We start from the raw sequence: 16,854 nt of genomic DNA, 5'->3' as shown, positions 1-16,854 counted from the left end.
TGTTCCATTGTTCAACCTTGCTACTTCTTACCCAGTAAAAACTTAACTTTTTTTGGGTGATCATGGCTTTGTAGTATAGTTTGAAATCTCATACTACTAGGCCCCTTCAGTCCCACTTTTTTTCCCACTAATTCTCTTGATATTCTTGACTTTTTGTTCCTCCAAATGCATTTTGGTGTTATTTTTTTCAGCTCTATAAAATAAACCTTCGGTAGTTTGATACATATGGAACTGAATAGGTAAATGAAAAGGTAATATAGTATTTACTATATTGGCTTAGCCACCCATGGGCAAGTAATATTTCTCTAGTTATTTACATCTGTCTTTATTTGGCTAAAAATTATTTTGTAATTGTGTCCATATAGTTCCTAATTGTGCTTTAGCAGTTAGACTTCCAAGTATTTTATATTTTCTGTAGTTATTTTAAATGGAATTTGTGTTCCTATCTCTTCTTCTTGTATTATGTTGGTAATAGACAGAAATTATGATGATTTCTTTGCTTTATTTTGTATCCTGCAACTTTGCTAAACTTATTGTTTTAATTGCTTTTTTCAGTTGACTCTCTAGGGTCCCCTAGGTTAACTATTATATTGTCTGCACAAAAATGATTTTGTTTCCTTTACCCTATATTTATTCCTTTAATTTCCTTTTCTTGTTTAAGTGTTATAGCTAAAATTTTAGAGCTATATTGAATAGTAATGGTGTTAAAAGATATCCTTGCTTTACTCCTTTAGAAAGGCCTCTAGCTTATTTCTAGTACAAGTAATGCTGACTCTTGGTTTTAGATAAATAAATATCATTTTAAGGAAACTTGTGTTTTCTAGTGTTTCTTTCTTTTTTAAACAGGAATGGGTATTACATTTCATCAAAAGCTTATTCTTCATTTTTTTGATGTAATTATATGATTTTTGTTATTTTTATTATTAATTTTCTCAATTATGTTTATGGTTTTCCTAATATTGAATCAGCTCTGCATTCCTGGTACAAATCCAACCTGGTCATAGTATCTCCTATATTTCTTCTATGTTGCTGTATTCTCCTTGCTAGTATTTTACTTAAAATATTTTCATCAACATTTCTGAAGTGTTTAATTGTGGAATTTTAATTTGATGGTTTTCTAGGTTTTTTTAGTTGCATGGCCAATTCATTGATTTGCTTTTTCTTTAGTCTTTTCATAAAAATGTTTAGAGATATAAATTTCCCCCTAAACTCTATTTTCTTTGTGTCCCAAAAGTTCAAGTATGTCGTTTCATTGTTTGCATCATCTTTAATGAAATTATTGATTGTTTATATGATTTATTCTTTGACATACCCATTCTTTATTATTAAGTTATTGAGTTTCCAATTAGTTTTTAATCTTTGCTTCAAAGGCCCTTTATTGAATAAAATTTTTTGTTGTATTGTGATTGGTAAAAAAATGTATTTAGTAGTTTGGCTTCTGCACTTGTCTGTGAGGTTTTTAATGCCATAATACATGGTAAATTTTTGTGATGGTACAATACATAGCTTAGAAATAGAACTACTACTTTCTATTCCCATTTAATATTTTCCAGAGACCTATCATATCAAAATTTTTAAAAATGTTCTATTCAGGTCCTTCATTTATTAATTTATTGAGGGGGAGAGGTTAGATTCACCTAGGAATGAGAGCGATAAATTAAGATCCCTTACTATTATAGTTTTACAGTCTATTTCTTCTTGTAACTATTTTAACTTTTCCTTTAAGAATTTAGATGCATTTGTTGCATAAGTGTTTAGTATTGATGTTAATTTATTGTCTATGGTACATTTCAGGAAAATATAGCTTCCTTGTTTTTCTCTTTTAATTAGATCTATTTTTACTATTGCTTTAGTGAGACCGTATTTGCTAGTACTGATTTTTTTTTTACTTTAGATGAAGCATAATAGATTCTGTTCTAGCCCCTTATCTCAATTCTATGTATTTTTCTGTTTCAAGCATGTTTCTTGTAAAATACATAGTTAGATTCTGGTTTGTAGTCCATTCTGCTATTCTCTTCTGTTTTATGGATGAGTATATCAAATTTGCATTCATAGTTATGATTGTTAATTGTGCATTACTCTCTATCTCATTCTCTTATAATGTTCCTTTTCTTTGTTTCCTGCCCTTTCTTTAGAGTTTAAATTGTTGTAACTTATCCCTTCTTTAATCTACCATCCCTCTTATTTCATCCTTTCCTCTTTCTCTTAATGCTTTTTGCTCCTTCCCTCCCTTGATCAGTTTGATGAGAATGAGGTTCAAGTTTTGCCTGCACTCCCCACACCTTCCTTCTTGTATAGACTTTTACTCACATACCTTGTTTATTGTGCAATAACTTTCCCCATTCTTCCTCTCCCTTCACCATCCTCCCAGTGTATTCTTCTTCCTCTACCTTTCCGTTCTTTTTACAATTATCAAAACATTATCACTCTTCTCTGTAATTAGACTCCCTGTGTGTCCTCTGATAATAATTCTGAGGGGATATATATATATATGTATATATATACATATTTATATATACCATCTTCCCTTATAAGAATGTAAAGTGCAACCTTGTTAAATCCCTTATTTTTGTTCACTTATAATTAGAAACATTTTAATGTTTCTCTTGAATCTTGTGGTTGAATCTCAAATTTTCTACCCAATTTTGGTCTTTTTTAAAAATCAGGAATGTTTAGAAGTACTCTTTTTCATTAGAAATCCCCCTCCTCCCCTCCCTCAGGATTACTGTTTTGTTGGTTAAGGTATTTTTGGCCATAAGCTAGGTCTTTTGCTTTCTGGAATCATATTCTAAGCTCTCTTTTCTTTTATTGCAGTGGTTGCTAAGTCATTTATGGCTCTGATTGTGGCTCCTTGGTACTTGAATTCTTTTTTTTTTCTGTCTTCTTGCAATATTTTTCTTTGGTGTGGAAACTCTGGATTTTGTCTATAATTTTTCTGAAAACTTTCATTTATGGAGTTTTTTTTTTGGGAGATGACCAATGTATTATTTCAATTTCTAATTTTTCCTCTGGTCTTCAGATATCTGGGCAGTTTTATTTCATGATTTTTTTTTGAAATATGAATTCAGACTCCTTTTGGGTCATGGCTTTCAGGTAGTCCAGAGATTCTTTTTTTTCTTGAAGCAGTCAGGGTCACAAGGGCCCAAGGTCACACAGCTAGTAAGTGTCTGAGGCTGGTTCTCTAACTACTATATACAGTCATATTAAACATATTTCCAAATTAGTCATGTTGTGAAAGAAGAATCAGAACACAAGGGGAAAATCACAAAAAGAAAAAGAATTTAAAAAAGAAAGAAAATTCAGACTTCACAGTTCTTTCTCTGGATGTGGATAGCATTTTCCATCATGAGTCTTTTGGAATTGACTTAGAACATTGTATTACTGAGAAAAGCTAAGTGTACCAAAGCTAAGCATCACACAATGTTGCTGTTACTATGTACAATGTTCTCCTGGTTTTGCTCAGCATCAGTTCAAGTAAGTCTTTCAAGGTTTTTCTGAAATCAGCTTGCTCATCATTTCTTATAGCACAGTAGTATTCCACTATATTCATATACCACAACTTGTTCAGCCGTTCCCCAGTTGATGAGTATTCCCTCAATTTCCAATTCTTTGCCACCACAAAAAGAGCTGCTATAAATATTTTTGTACAGATAGGTCCTTTTCCCCTTTTTTTAATGATCTCCTTGGGATACAGACCTAGTAATGGCATTGCCGGATCAAAGGGTATGCACAGTTGGATTGCCTTTTGCATAGTTCCAAATTGTTTCCCAGGATGGTTGGATCAATTTACAACTCCACCAACAATGAATTAGTGTCCTAATTTTCACACATCTTCTCCAACATTTATCATTTCTGTCACTTTAGCTGATCTGATAGGTGTGAGGCGGTACCTCAGAGATGTAATGTGTATTTCTGTAATCAGTAGGGACTTAGAGAACTTTTTCATATGACTATAGATATCTTTAATTTCTTCATCTGAAAACTGCCTGTTCATATCCTTTGACCATTTATCAATTAGGGAATGACTTGTATTCTTATAAATTTGATGCAATTCTTTATATATTTGAGAAATTAGACCTTTACCAGAAACACTCACTGTAAAAATTGTTTCCCAACTTTCTGATTTCTTTTTTTTTTGTTTTTTTGGCAGGGCAATTGGGGTTAAGTGACTTGCCCAAGGTCACACAGCTAGTACATGTGTCAAGTGTCTTAGGCCAGATTTGAATTTGGGTCCTCCTGACTCCAGGGCTGGTGCTCTACTCACTATACCACCTAGCTGCCCTCCCTGATTTCTTTCTAGTCTTGGTTTCATTGGTTTTGTTTGCACAAAATCTTTTTAATTTAATATAATAAAAATGATCAATTTTTTATTTCATTATTATCTATTGTGTCATCATAAATTCTTCCCTTTTCCATAGATCTAACTAATAAACTATTGTTTGCTTTCCTAATTTGATTATGGTATCACTCTTTATGTCTAAATCATGTACTCATTTTGATTTTATCATAGTGTATGGTATAAGATGTTGGTCTATGCCTAGATTTTGCCAGACTGTTTTCCAGTTTTCCCAGCAGTTTTTATTGAACAGTGAGTTCTTATCTCAGAACCTGTAGTCTTTGGATTTGTTAAACAGTAGACTTCTACAGTCATTTGCTACTGTGTATTGTCTACCTAACCTATTCCATTGATCCAACATTCTATTTCTTAGCCAGTACCAAATAGCTTTGAAGATTGCTGCTTTATAATATAGTTATAGATCTGGTATAGGTAGGGCACCTTTCTTTGCATTTTTTCATTAATTCTCTTGATATTCTTGCCTTTTACTCTTCCAGATGAATTTTGTTATTAGTTTTTTTTCTAGTTCTATAAAATAGCTTTTTGGTAGTTTGTTTGGGTGTTTCAACAATCTGGCTAACAGCTCCTGTGGGGGTGTAAGATCCACCCACAGCCAGCACCCAGAAAGCTGCCAACAACACAGGTTCCTTTGATCTGCTTAACTAAGGAAAGCAAGGTGAAGGGGTTGACAAGCTTACTTTAATTCAGCACACAAATATCATTCACTTAGTTCAGGGGAAAAAGCCAGCACGCTGAACATCAGAGCAACATACAAACAAATTATAAACATCAACAGACAGACCCAATACAGATTCATAGTTACCAACATCTAGGTTCAGCCCGGGAGCTCAGAACAAGGGCTGGCCCAGAGTCACATGAGCCACCACTGCTGCACCAAAGAGCTCCAAAGAACAGACAGCCAACCCCTGGTTTTTATCTTTTTCAGTGTCAGGGGTGAGTCACACATGTGACTCACCCACCTGACCTAGAATCGTCACAGAGAGGCGGACTTAAACCCACGTGGTCTAAAAGCCTCTGCTGTCCCAGACATGTAAACTAGGCCCTCCCTGGAGTTAGCCCCACCTTGGGCCCCACCTTAGTTGCCAATTCACACCCACTAAGGTTTTACACCTAATAGGAATTTGGACCTGGGGCTTAGCACCTAGTAAGACTCAATCAAAGACACTGAATTAATCAAAGGAAACAAAGGCCAAACTCTTCAAGGGCACTTGTTGAACTAAGTGCTAAGGAGCCCATTTTGATTACCAACACATTGGGAAGGCACTGAATAAGTAAATTAATTTAGGTAGAATTGTCATTTTTATCATCTTAGCTTGGCCTAGCCATGAGCAAATGATATTTTTCCACTTGTTTATTCATGTGAAAAGCGTTTTGTAACTGTGTTCATATATTTCCTGGGTTTGTATTGGCAAGTAAACTCCCAAATATTTACATTGTCTCTAGTTACTTTAAATAGAATTTCCCTTTCTATCTTTTGCTGCTAGGATTTGTTGGTAATATATAGAAATGCTGATGTTTATGTGGGTTTATTTTATATCCTGTGACTTCGCTAAAGTTGTTAATTATTTCAAGTAGTTTTTTAGTTGATTTTCTAGGATTCTATAGGTATACCATCGTATCATCTGCAAATTGATAGTTTTGTTTCCTCACTGCCTATTCTAAATCCTAATTGTCTTCTCTCACTGCTAAAGCCAACATTTCTCAAATGATATTGAATAATAGTGGTGTTAATGGGCATCCTTGTCTCACCCCGATCTTATTGGAAAAGCTTCTAGTTTATTCCCATTAGAGATTATGCTTGCTGATGGTTTTAGATAGATACTACTTATCATTTTAAGGAAAGCTCCACTTATTCCTATGTTCTCTAGTGTTTTTTAATAGGAATGGGTACTGTTTTTTGTCAAAAGCTTTTTCTGCATCTATTGAGATAATCATATGATTGCTGTTGGTTTTCTTATTGATATGGTCAATTACATTAATAGTTTTCCTAATATGAAACCAGCCCTGCATTCTTGGTATAAATCCCACCTGGTCATAGTGTATTAGCTTGGTGATAAATTGCTGTAATCTCTTTGCTAATATTTTATTTAAATTTTTTGCATCAGTATTCTTTAGGAGAATTGGTTTATAATTTTCTTTCTCTATTTTGACTCTTTCTGGTTTAGGTAACAGCACCATATTTGTATCACAAAAATAATTTGGTAGGACTCCTTTGCCTACTTTATATGATATTAGAACTAATTATTCTTTAAATGTTTGGTAGAGTTTACTTATAAATCCATTTAGCCCTGGAGTCTTTTTCTTAATGAATTCATTGATGGCCTGTTAAATTTCTTTGTCTAAAATGGAGTTATGTAGGTATTTTATTTTCTCTTCTGTTAACATGGGCAATTTATATTTTTGTGAATATTTATCCATTTCACATAGATTGTCAGATTTATTGGCATACAGTTGGGCAAAATAGCTCCTAATTATAACTTTAATTTCCTCTCCACTGGTAGTGAATTTATTCTTTTCATTTTTGATACTGGTAATTTGGCCACACTTGCCACACTTTGCCAGTTCTAATTTTCAAGGTGTCATTTTCCTCCTTGAGATTCTGGATCTCTTTTTCTAATTGGTTGATTTTCCTTTCCTAACCTTCTTGTTTTTCCTGGATTATTTTTATTTTTTTGTTTGTTTTTCCTCCCTCTCTGTCATTTGATTTTTAAAGTCTTTTTAAAGATCTTCTATAAATTCTTTTCGGGCAAGTGACCATTTGACATTGCTCTTCGGGGGTTTCTTTACTTCAACACCCTCCTCTGAAGATGAACCCTGGTCATCTCTATTCCCGTAATAGGTTTCTATGGTTGGATTCTTTCTCCTTTGCCTGTGTATTTTTTTTTTTGTAGTAATAACTTGATTTTTGTAATCACCTCTAGCCCTGGGGTGTGGTACCTCTTGCCCCAGATCTTTAGTTCTCTCCTCTAACCTGGAACCAAAGCCAAAACTCCAACCTTCTATAAGTGTCCACAGCCAGGGGCTTTCTACCCCACTGCTTGTGCACTCACCTGGTGTGTGCTGGTTCCTTCTCGCCCCCACCACTTCTCACAACACAGCTGAGTTTGGCGTTCCTCATCAGCAGACTTCCCACAGTTTTCCTGGGCTCAAAGGCACAACTCGGCTCACTATCCCGGGGTGAAAAGTTCTAGGGGCAGGGGGGCTGAGGCAGCCTCTCAGACCAACTAACCCTGGGGCTTGCTGCTAATTGTTTAAGTGGCTTCACTGCTTGTTACTAAAACGGAACCTAACCTGGAGGTGTTTACTTCTGGGGGGGACCAAACCTAGTCCTGGGGTTTTTCTCCAGATCTTCTCAAACTGTCCAAGGAAAACCCTGGTTGTGCCCCTATTTTTCTTTGTCTCCACCCACACTTTGTTTGCCCTAAGGTGCTATTTTAACTCTTTTGTGGGTGAGAATCTTGAGAGCTTGGAATTTTCTGACCTACTTCACCATCTCCCCAGAATCCTCTCCTGGGCCCTTTTTTTGATAATGGCTTTCAGGTAGTCCAATAACTTTTACATTCTCCCTCCTTTTGCTCATTTTTCAGCCTACTTCATGACTTTTAAAGTTGAGCTCTGCTCCTGGGGTGCAGGGGGCACTGTCCCAAGCTTCTTGAACTGGGGGGGCAGGGGCTTGATCACTGGCTTTCTGCACCAGCACCTCTGGGGCTGGCAGCTTGTCCTGCCCAGTCTACTTGCACCTGTTTTGCCCTGGCTGGCAGTTTGCATGCTATCCTGGGGCTGGAGGCCTCACAACTCGCCTGCTGTGCCACTGGCCTGTTGAGCCAGGGACATGGGGTCTCTCAGTTGCTGATCTGTGCTGTGGCTAAGAGCCTGCCCCTGGCTTGCCCCAGCACCACCTGCACTGGGCTATACTCCCCTTTTACTCAAGTGAGACAGACCTTTCCTGAAGTCCTTCTAAGTTATCTTGGGCTTTTTGTGAGTTCTGTCACTCCAGAATTGTTTTAGAGGCTTGATTTAACATTGTTTCAGAGGGAAACTGGGGAGAGCTCAGGCAACTTTTGGTTTCTCTCCACCATTTTGGCTCTGCCCTGCCGACTCTACTTTGTTCTGAGACTCTTGCCCTAGTTATTCCACTGTAGGCTTCAGTTTGGGCTGGAATCCAGAATGATGTCCCTGCTCCACTCCTGGGATCAGAACTGTGCAGCCGCTTTTTGCTTCTGAACTTGTTCTTTGCTTGGTTCACAGCCAGGATCATGCACTGCATCTGATCCTATCTGCCACGCCTATGTGCAGGTTCCCTTTGCCCTCCCCCCAGTTCAATTCAGAACTGAGTAGTGGATGACATGGCTGCCAGAAGGCATCTGTTCTGCTATCTGTGATACCCTTCTCCCCCTCCACCCCACCCCTCACCCACTGAGATCTCTTCCTGCCTTAGTCATTCTTGCCCTGGTGCCTAGTCTTGACTCTTTCCACCAGCCATGCACTCCTGGTCAAATCCTGTCCTCAGCACCTACCAACCTCTCTATTTGTCTCCCTAACCTGACCTGGGCTGGAAAAAAATGACTTATTATTACTTTTTCTTACATTTCTCAATCAGAATTTGTTCTGGTGCATTTTCTAGATCTTTGTGGAGGAGATTTGGTGGGGAGCTAGATAGATATACTTCTTTCTGATACTCGGACATCTTGGGACAATATTTTATAAAGCCTATCTATACTTGCCAAACATAGATGCTTGACTCCTTTTCAGTGATGTGGGAGAAGGAAGTTGGATTTATACATATAGGAAATGCAAAGTTTTCAAGTTAAAATATTTTTTCATGTCCAATTGGTTTTTAAAAGCATTTAATAGGTTTGTTTTTCTCTTTGCCTAGAAAAGATATTCTAACTTCTTATAATATAGAATTTTTCAAAGTTTAATTATATCTAAGATGTATAAAAAATGAAATTCAAATTCGATATAACATTCCTCCACTTCTTTAAATTCACCATTTAATTTCAAAAGAGCTTAATTGCATTTTTAAAACTGAAGTAGGATATTTCTTTTTACTACAGAAAAATGTAACAAACCAGTCTTGAATAATGGCTTCTTTTCTGACCAGAAGATGTTATACAAAATTCAAGAAACTCTCCATTACAGATGTGCTTCAGGATATAAAACTACTGGAGGAAAGGATGAAGAAGTACTACAATGTCTTGCCAAGGGGTGGTCTTCTCAGCCAAGTTGTAACAAGGAACTTGGTATGCATCTCTGAATTGCTCCTAGTACTTTTAGATACACACCTTTACTTTTTTTGGAAGAGCGGTATGTGTGTATGTGTGTGTGTGTGTGTGTGTTCAAAGGTGATGTATACTTATCCCCTGAGACTATAGCCATTGTAAATTAAGGCATATTATGAAAACTTTTGTTGAAGAGGCACATTTTCAGCTGAAAAACCACAGAGATTAAGGAATTACAACTTCTGGGATCATTTAACTTTTTGACCTTCGGTAAATATTTTAATCTATTTCTTCAACAGCGTAGTATAGTGGAAAAAACACTGAGCTTGAAGTCATAAGATCTGGGTTTGAATCCTGGCTTTTCTCCTTATTACTTGTATGATCTTTGTAAAATGTGGGAGCTGACCTTGATAAACTCTATGGTCCACTTAAAATCTAAATCTTACTATCCTATGAGACCTTTAGTGATTAGGAAGGCAGCAATTTACATTTGCGGGTGAATATTTGATAGCCCTTGACCTTCCCAAATGTATTTGCATTTTAAAAGAGAACACCTTTCTTTTTAATCCAAATGAACTTGTAGTTGATTAATTTTAAGTCTACTGGGGATGAAAAATGAAGTGAATATGGGGGATATATTTGAACAATAATATCAATAGCAGAGAGAAGATTTGAACCTAGGGCCTTTGATACCAGGTCCAATGATTTTTAAAAAAATTATATTGAGTCTCAATGTTTTTTAGAGCCACAGGTGAGAGTTGGGTGACAGGTAGACCCCAAAGGTGGATGAGCACCCCTGAAAAGGGCTCATGCTAGAGGTGCTAGTCCTTAGAGGTTGGTCAGACATTGAAGATGCCAAGGTTATCTACTATATTTTGGGCCATTGCCCATCTCAACTTTTGTCTTGCTATTGGACTTTGATGACTGGAGGAGAGAGTGACACTGACGACTTTGTGCAACTCTGCCTCACTTAAATCCAATTATGTTGAAGTCAAGACATTACCTGGTGATGCCATCAGTCTTCTTTGAAAACAAAGGATGAACAACAGCAAGAATAGGATGAAGTTAAAAAAGAGGGGAGGGGACTTTGGGCAGTAGAAAGAAACACCATGAACAAGACTGGGGTAGAAGAATGAAAAAAGAGAGGGAAGTGGATGTTGAAGATGTACTTTAAGTGCTTTGAAATGTTTCCAAGCTTAATCTTGCCAAGTATTATTATTCTATATTCAGTGATCCAGGACTTTTGGGTTTCTTAATATTCTACTCTAAAAGTGATACACATTTGAAGGTGTGTGTGTGTGATGTTTTCTTTTTCATTGAGTGACCTGAATATGAAATTTTTTGGGAAAAATTTTTATTAGAAACTTGCCTGGTCCCTGAGTTATATCACGGGAATTACTCCACAAGCCAGAAGATCTTCAGAGTAAAAGAGAAACTGAGCTATGCCTGTGATGATGGATACTTCACTATTGGGGGAAAGAGATCTGAAGAGGCAGAATGTCATCCGTATGGATGGTCTCTCACTCCAAAATGTACTAGTAGGTGGTGGCTTTGAAAATAATTTCCTTCCATTAAAAAAGTTCCTTCAGTTCTATTTCATTTTATATAATCTATCTTGTTACACTCTAGGTTTCATAGGCTTTGCTTTGTTTTTAGCTATCGTGATGGTGAAAAGATATGACTATCAAAAATTCCAGTGCAGTTGGGTGGGGCACCTTTGAATCCTATTTTAAAAATTACATTAAGGAACCTAGCTGTGCCATATTTAATACATACATTTTTAAACACAATCAAGTTTCATGCATTTTTATGATTTTAAAATACTTGAGTGATTATTACCTTGTCTTATAGAAATAGTCAGTAAACATTTATTAAGTGCCTAGTATGTATCAGGCATAATGCTAAGAGCTGGTGATACAAAGAAAGCCAAAGACCATCCCTGCTCTCAAGGAACTCCCAGTCTAATGGGGAAAACTAAGTCTGAACAATTACACATGTAAGCATTAAGCAAATTGTCTTTGTTGTAGGCATTAACTTCTTGATGTTTTCAATCATTGTTTTCAGAATTAACCTGCTCTCCTTTAAGAGTAATAGAAAATGGACACTTTAATCCCATGAAGAAAACCTATGAAGAGGGAGATGTAGTTCAATTTTTCTGCCTTGGAAATTACTATCTCAGTGGGTCAGATTTAATTCAGTGCTATCATTTTGGATGGTACCCAGAACCTCCAGTGTGTGAAGGTAGTTTTTTTTTTTTACTTCATACTCATAAACATTAAAATATAGTCCCTCTATCAGTCTGAGTCCCTAGGAGCTTTCAGAACTCTGAAATAAATCCATAATAATCTCTAAATCTTGATTTAGTCATTTAAAAGTATAGATGTTTCTAAACAGAGATATATATATGTATATGATATATAGTAATTATATAGACATCATACATGATAGATAGTAACTATATACATCATACTGTTAGAAACATACTTACATTGTCTAGGAATAAACAAGACTCAGGAAGCCAGGAACGTTTTAATTATAATTTACATTTATTCCCCCTGAATAAATGGGTACCTTCCCTGAACAGAGTACAGGAGAAAATACAAAGGACTCAGATGGACGCCAATCCTTTTATAGACCCTCACCTTGAATCTCCTGCCAGGCTCTTCATTGGCCAGATACAACCCCCTGACTGCCTACCTCATGTGGGCCTCAAAAGTCTTGTTTAAGCATGGGTACAAGCCTCTGACCTTTCACCCGACCCACCTGAGGCCTGGTTTCTGCTAAAGCTGGGGTGGGGGAGGTGACACCTTCAATTCTGTGGAAACAAAACTCCTCCCCCCACTCACCTGTTTCTTACAATATATACATATATACAGTAAGACAATTTGTTTTTTTGGTCTGGATGTGGTTTTGTTGGTATAGGAAACTCAATTCCTCTGTCAATGCATATCTTCAACTGTTCATCAACTTAGTGTTTTAACATGGGTTTTTAATCTGAGGTCCATGAACTTGTTTTAAAATAATTTTGGTATATTTCCTTTTTAAACAAATGTATTTTATTTTATGCATTTAAAAATATTATTATGAGTATTTCATAGGCCTCATCAGGCTGCCAAAAGTGACACAAAAAAGTTAAAGTTACTTCTCTTTTAGAAATTTTTGGGGAAACTGAAAAATTAGGTGACTTATTCAGGCTAACAATACCATTATGTATAAAAGCTGGGACCTAATCACAGCTCTTTCTCCAAAGCCATTTCTGTATCCACTAATAATATGAGCTCATAATAATAATGATAGCTCCCATTTGTACATTAAGCAAGCAAGAATTTATTAATCCCTACTATGTTCCAGGCACTGTTAGACATACAAAAATACAAGTTTTTATTTTTAAAAGTTTTATTTTATAAGAACAAAAAAACCAAAAAGCGGATCCCCTTTTGAAATGTTAAGTTCCATGAGGGCAGAGACAGCATATATACACACACAGAACTGCATATAAAACACACATGTATATATAATCACAATATATACATGTGCACACACATATGTCTCTGTGTGTATACACACAAATGGAGTAGTGCTACGGGATGGTGTGATGATAAAGTTTTTCAACCCCTCCTATTTGCCCCTCACCCTAATTTTGAGTCATTACCCAGATGGATTTCCTAGTATGAACATTCCACTTCCACTCTGGGAAGTAATATCTAAAGACATGTAATTCTCTTTATCTTTTTTTTTCAGCTCTGAGCCTTCACTCAGAGATAGCGTTCTGGCAAATCACCTTATTGTAAGGTATATTTTAATGTCCTCTGGAAGATAGGTCCCTTTCAGTTGCCTCTTCCCAACTTTATTTTCACCGAGTGCATCCCAACAATCAGATATAGTTAACAGTTTATAAAGGCAAAGTAAACCTTTAAAACGAAGAAAGGTCAACAGGCTTTTCTCATGCCTGAAGTCCTAAAAGGGAGAATCCAGGGGAGAAAGATCTAGGATAGTTGCCTCGGGGCAAAACTGTGATATAGTTTTTAGGGGTTTCAGTAACAGATCCCCAAACACTTTGTGCCTTAAGGAGCCTGCAAGAGTCCTGGATTGTGGCTTTATGTCAGCTCTGGATCTACTCTCCCAGATCCAAGTGGCTTCCTACAGCTTCTCTTTCTCCAGTTCCATTCTCTTCTACTAGTCCTGTTAGGAGTTAAATACATCTTTGATTTTGTCTCTTAAACTAAGTGAATTAACTTTTAAACTACTTTCCTCACAATTACTTTGAAGCAGCCAAGGCAAGAATCATCCCCATTTTTTATATGAGAAAACTGATACTTGGAGAGGTTAAGTATGACTTGATAAGGATCCCACAACTAGTAAATGTAGCAGCTGGTATCAGGACCCAATTCTTCTGATTCTAGAACTTGAGCTCTTTTTTTCCCTTATACCATGTCTTATATAACTAAATGTACAAGTTTCTTTTCCCAAGAAAGAAGAAATAGATGTCCTCCACCACCGCTGCCTCCAAATGCCAAAATGCAAACTCATCCCAATACCTTCTGGCATGGAAAAGTAATTCACATAGAATGTGAGCTTAACTTTCAGATGGAAGGATCAGAAGAAATACGCTGTGAAAACGGGAAATGGACAGCACCTCCAAACTGCATTGGTTAGTAATAGATCAGAGAAGATTTGTCCAGTAAAATCTGCCACATAAATATAAATGGTCTTTGCTCTTTTATTTGTGGGGATTTCTTTTTTTCAGAAATAAAGGAGAAAATAGCATGTGAGGAGCCACCTGCCATCATGAATGGCACAGCAAACCTCCTTTCCAAGATCTATTACAGTGGGGATAAAGTGACATATACTTGTGAAAATGGTTACCATCTTGAGGGATCTGATGAGATAATTTGTAAAAATGGAAAATGGACCCCATCTCCCAAATGCATTGGTAAGTATGCTATATTCAGGATAAATTGTATGGCTGATTAGATCAGCCACATGCCTTCTGGTTTAGTAAATTTATGTACCTCTAGCAAACATATACTAGTTGAATTAGTTATGAATAAATTACCTGCCCTGACATCTCTTATGCTTGGGATCTGTCCAAGTTATGCTGAGACTAGAAGTAATACTGTGTTTTATGAACAGCAGGAAATAGAAGGCTGGAAGAGGAGCATTTGACTAGAATTGTTCTTGTGGTCAACATGATTGATGTCTGTCCTCACTGAAACACGTTTTAACTCCAGAGACCCTTAGAATCTATCCAAACTATCCAAGGTTTTTCAATAGCAGTGTCCATGATCAGAAATCCACATGTGTGAATCTCATGAATTTTGTGGACTAGAACCATTTTTCATATTTTTCTGTTTACAGCAAAATCTAGCAAAGTACCTTGCATATTATAGTGACTTAATAAAGGCCTATTGAGTTGCTTTGAATGAGATGGTGCAGTATCCATTGAAATGTTAGCTATTTAAATTGTTTTTAGCAGTAATACAAAATGTACCCAGGTATTCCTGATTTTAAGACCTGTTCTCTATGCACCACAACAAATGATTGTTCTCTGAATAAAGTGATATGAAAAATAAACACAGGAAAGATTATGCACATGTATGCACATGTATATGCACATATCATAAAGTTACGTGAAAAATAAACACAGGAAAGATTATGCACAATGTATGAACATGTATACGCACATATCATAAAGTTACATGAAAAATAAACACAGGAAAGATCATGCATATGTATGCACATGTATACGCACATATCATAAAGTTACATGAAAAATAAACACAGGAAAGATTATGCACAATGTATGCACATGTATACACACATATCATAAAGTTACATGAAAAATAAACACAGGAAAGATTATGCACAATGTATGCACATGTATACGCACATATCATAAAGTTACATGAAAAATAAACACAGGAAAGATCATGCATATGTATGCACATGTATACGCACATATCATAAAGTTACATGAAAAATAAACACAGGAAAGATTATGCACAATGTATGAACATGTATACGCACATATCATAAAGTTACATGAAAAATAAACACAGGAAAGATTATACACAATGTATGCACATGTATACGCACATATCATAAAGTTACGTGAAAAATAAACACAGGAAAGATTATGCACACTGTATGAACATGTATACGCACATATCATAAAGTTACGTGAAAAATAAACACAGGAAAGATTATGCACACTGTATGCACATGTATACGCACATATCATAAAGTTACGTGAAAAATAAACACAGGAAAGATTATGCATTTATGAATGCATGTTATCTTATTTCAACAATTACCTTTTTTTCTCAGAAAACAGTGAAAACTGTAAGCCTCCACCTGAGATTGAACATGGGACTATTGCTGATGAATTATTGCCAAGCTATGTAACAGGGTCCTCAGTGGAATATAGATGCAATGTATATTACTTGTTGAATGGATCTCAGAAATCACAGTGTGTGCAAGGAAAGTGGTCAACTCCACCTATTTGCTTAGGTAAGACCTCTCTGTGGTGTGTATTTTAAGTAACACTCTTCCTGTATCTTCCATGGAGAATAATTATTTAAATCTTTTTCCTATACGTTTTCCTCATCATTTCCTCTAGATGAAAATTCCCAACAGTTTTGCTTAATGTATTGTTTTTCTTCTTTTAAAAATAGATTTTTGTTCTTTTGCTTTTATATTGTCTAGATTTCCTCATCCATCCCTTTCTCTCCCTCCTCCCAGAGAGCCATCCCGTATGATAATTTTTTTTAAAAGAGAGAAAACAAGAGAAGACAATTTCAGCAAGATTTTGATAAAAAGGTCAATACCTCAAAAATATTTTTTACATTTTTACATTTTATATCTATCAGCCTGTTCCCTCATCTCTGCAAGGAGTTGGGGGGATTTGGGGGGAAGGTAGATGCCTCCTCACAGCAATTCTTTGGGCCCACCTTTGTTTTGTATAGTTTTGCAACATTCATTTTTGCTGTTTTGTGGTGATTATTTCCATTTAAATTGTGTTAGTCATTGAGTATCTTATTTCTTGTTTCTGTTCACTTTGCTGTGACTCTTTCAAGTCATATCAACAAGCATTTACTAAATGCCTATTCTGTTCCAGGCACTGTGCTAAGTGCTGAGGATGCACAGAAAGGCAAAAATAAAGCCTGCCTTCAAGCAGTTCACAATTATGTTCATAATTTCTTATAACATGGTAAAATTTCATTATATTCATATACCATAATTTATCTCATCCCCAATCAATAGCTATTGACTTTG

The 16,854-nt window shown here is 36.0% G+C and overlaps 1 protein-coding gene across 1 annotated transcript in view; it reads left to right on the top strand.

The window, feature by feature from the left end:
• F13B (coagulation factor XIII B chain) overlaps positions 1–16,854 on the top strand; it is a 40,229-nt gene that overhangs the window by 5,063 nt on the left and 18,312 nt on the right. Inside the window, exons 3-8 of the mRNA XM_036754904.1 lie at positions 9,415–9,600; positions 10,941–11,117; positions 11,644–11,820; positions 14,051–14,230; positions 14,327–14,512; positions 15,907–16,089. Of these exons, the coding sequence (XP_036610799.1) occupies positions 9,415–9,600; positions 10,941–11,117; positions 11,644–11,820; positions 14,051–14,230; positions 14,327–14,512; positions 15,907–16,089 (1,089 nt within the window). The remainder of the gene's footprint in view (positions 1–9,414; positions 9,601–10,940; positions 11,118–11,643; positions 11,821–14,050; positions 14,231–14,326; positions 14,513–15,906; positions 16,090–16,854) is intronic.

The sequence above is a fragment of the Trichosurus vulpecula genome, chromosome 4 (assembly GCF_011100635.1).
Source record: "Trichosurus vulpecula isolate mTriVul1 chromosome 4, mTriVul1.pri, whole genome shotgun sequence".
Lineage (NCBI taxonomy): Eukaryota > Metazoa > Chordata > Mammalia > Diprotodontia > Phalangeridae > Trichosurus > Trichosurus vulpecula.
The sequence above is the reverse complement of the archived record's forward strand: the minus strand, read 5'-3'. Positions and strand labels throughout refer to the sequence as shown.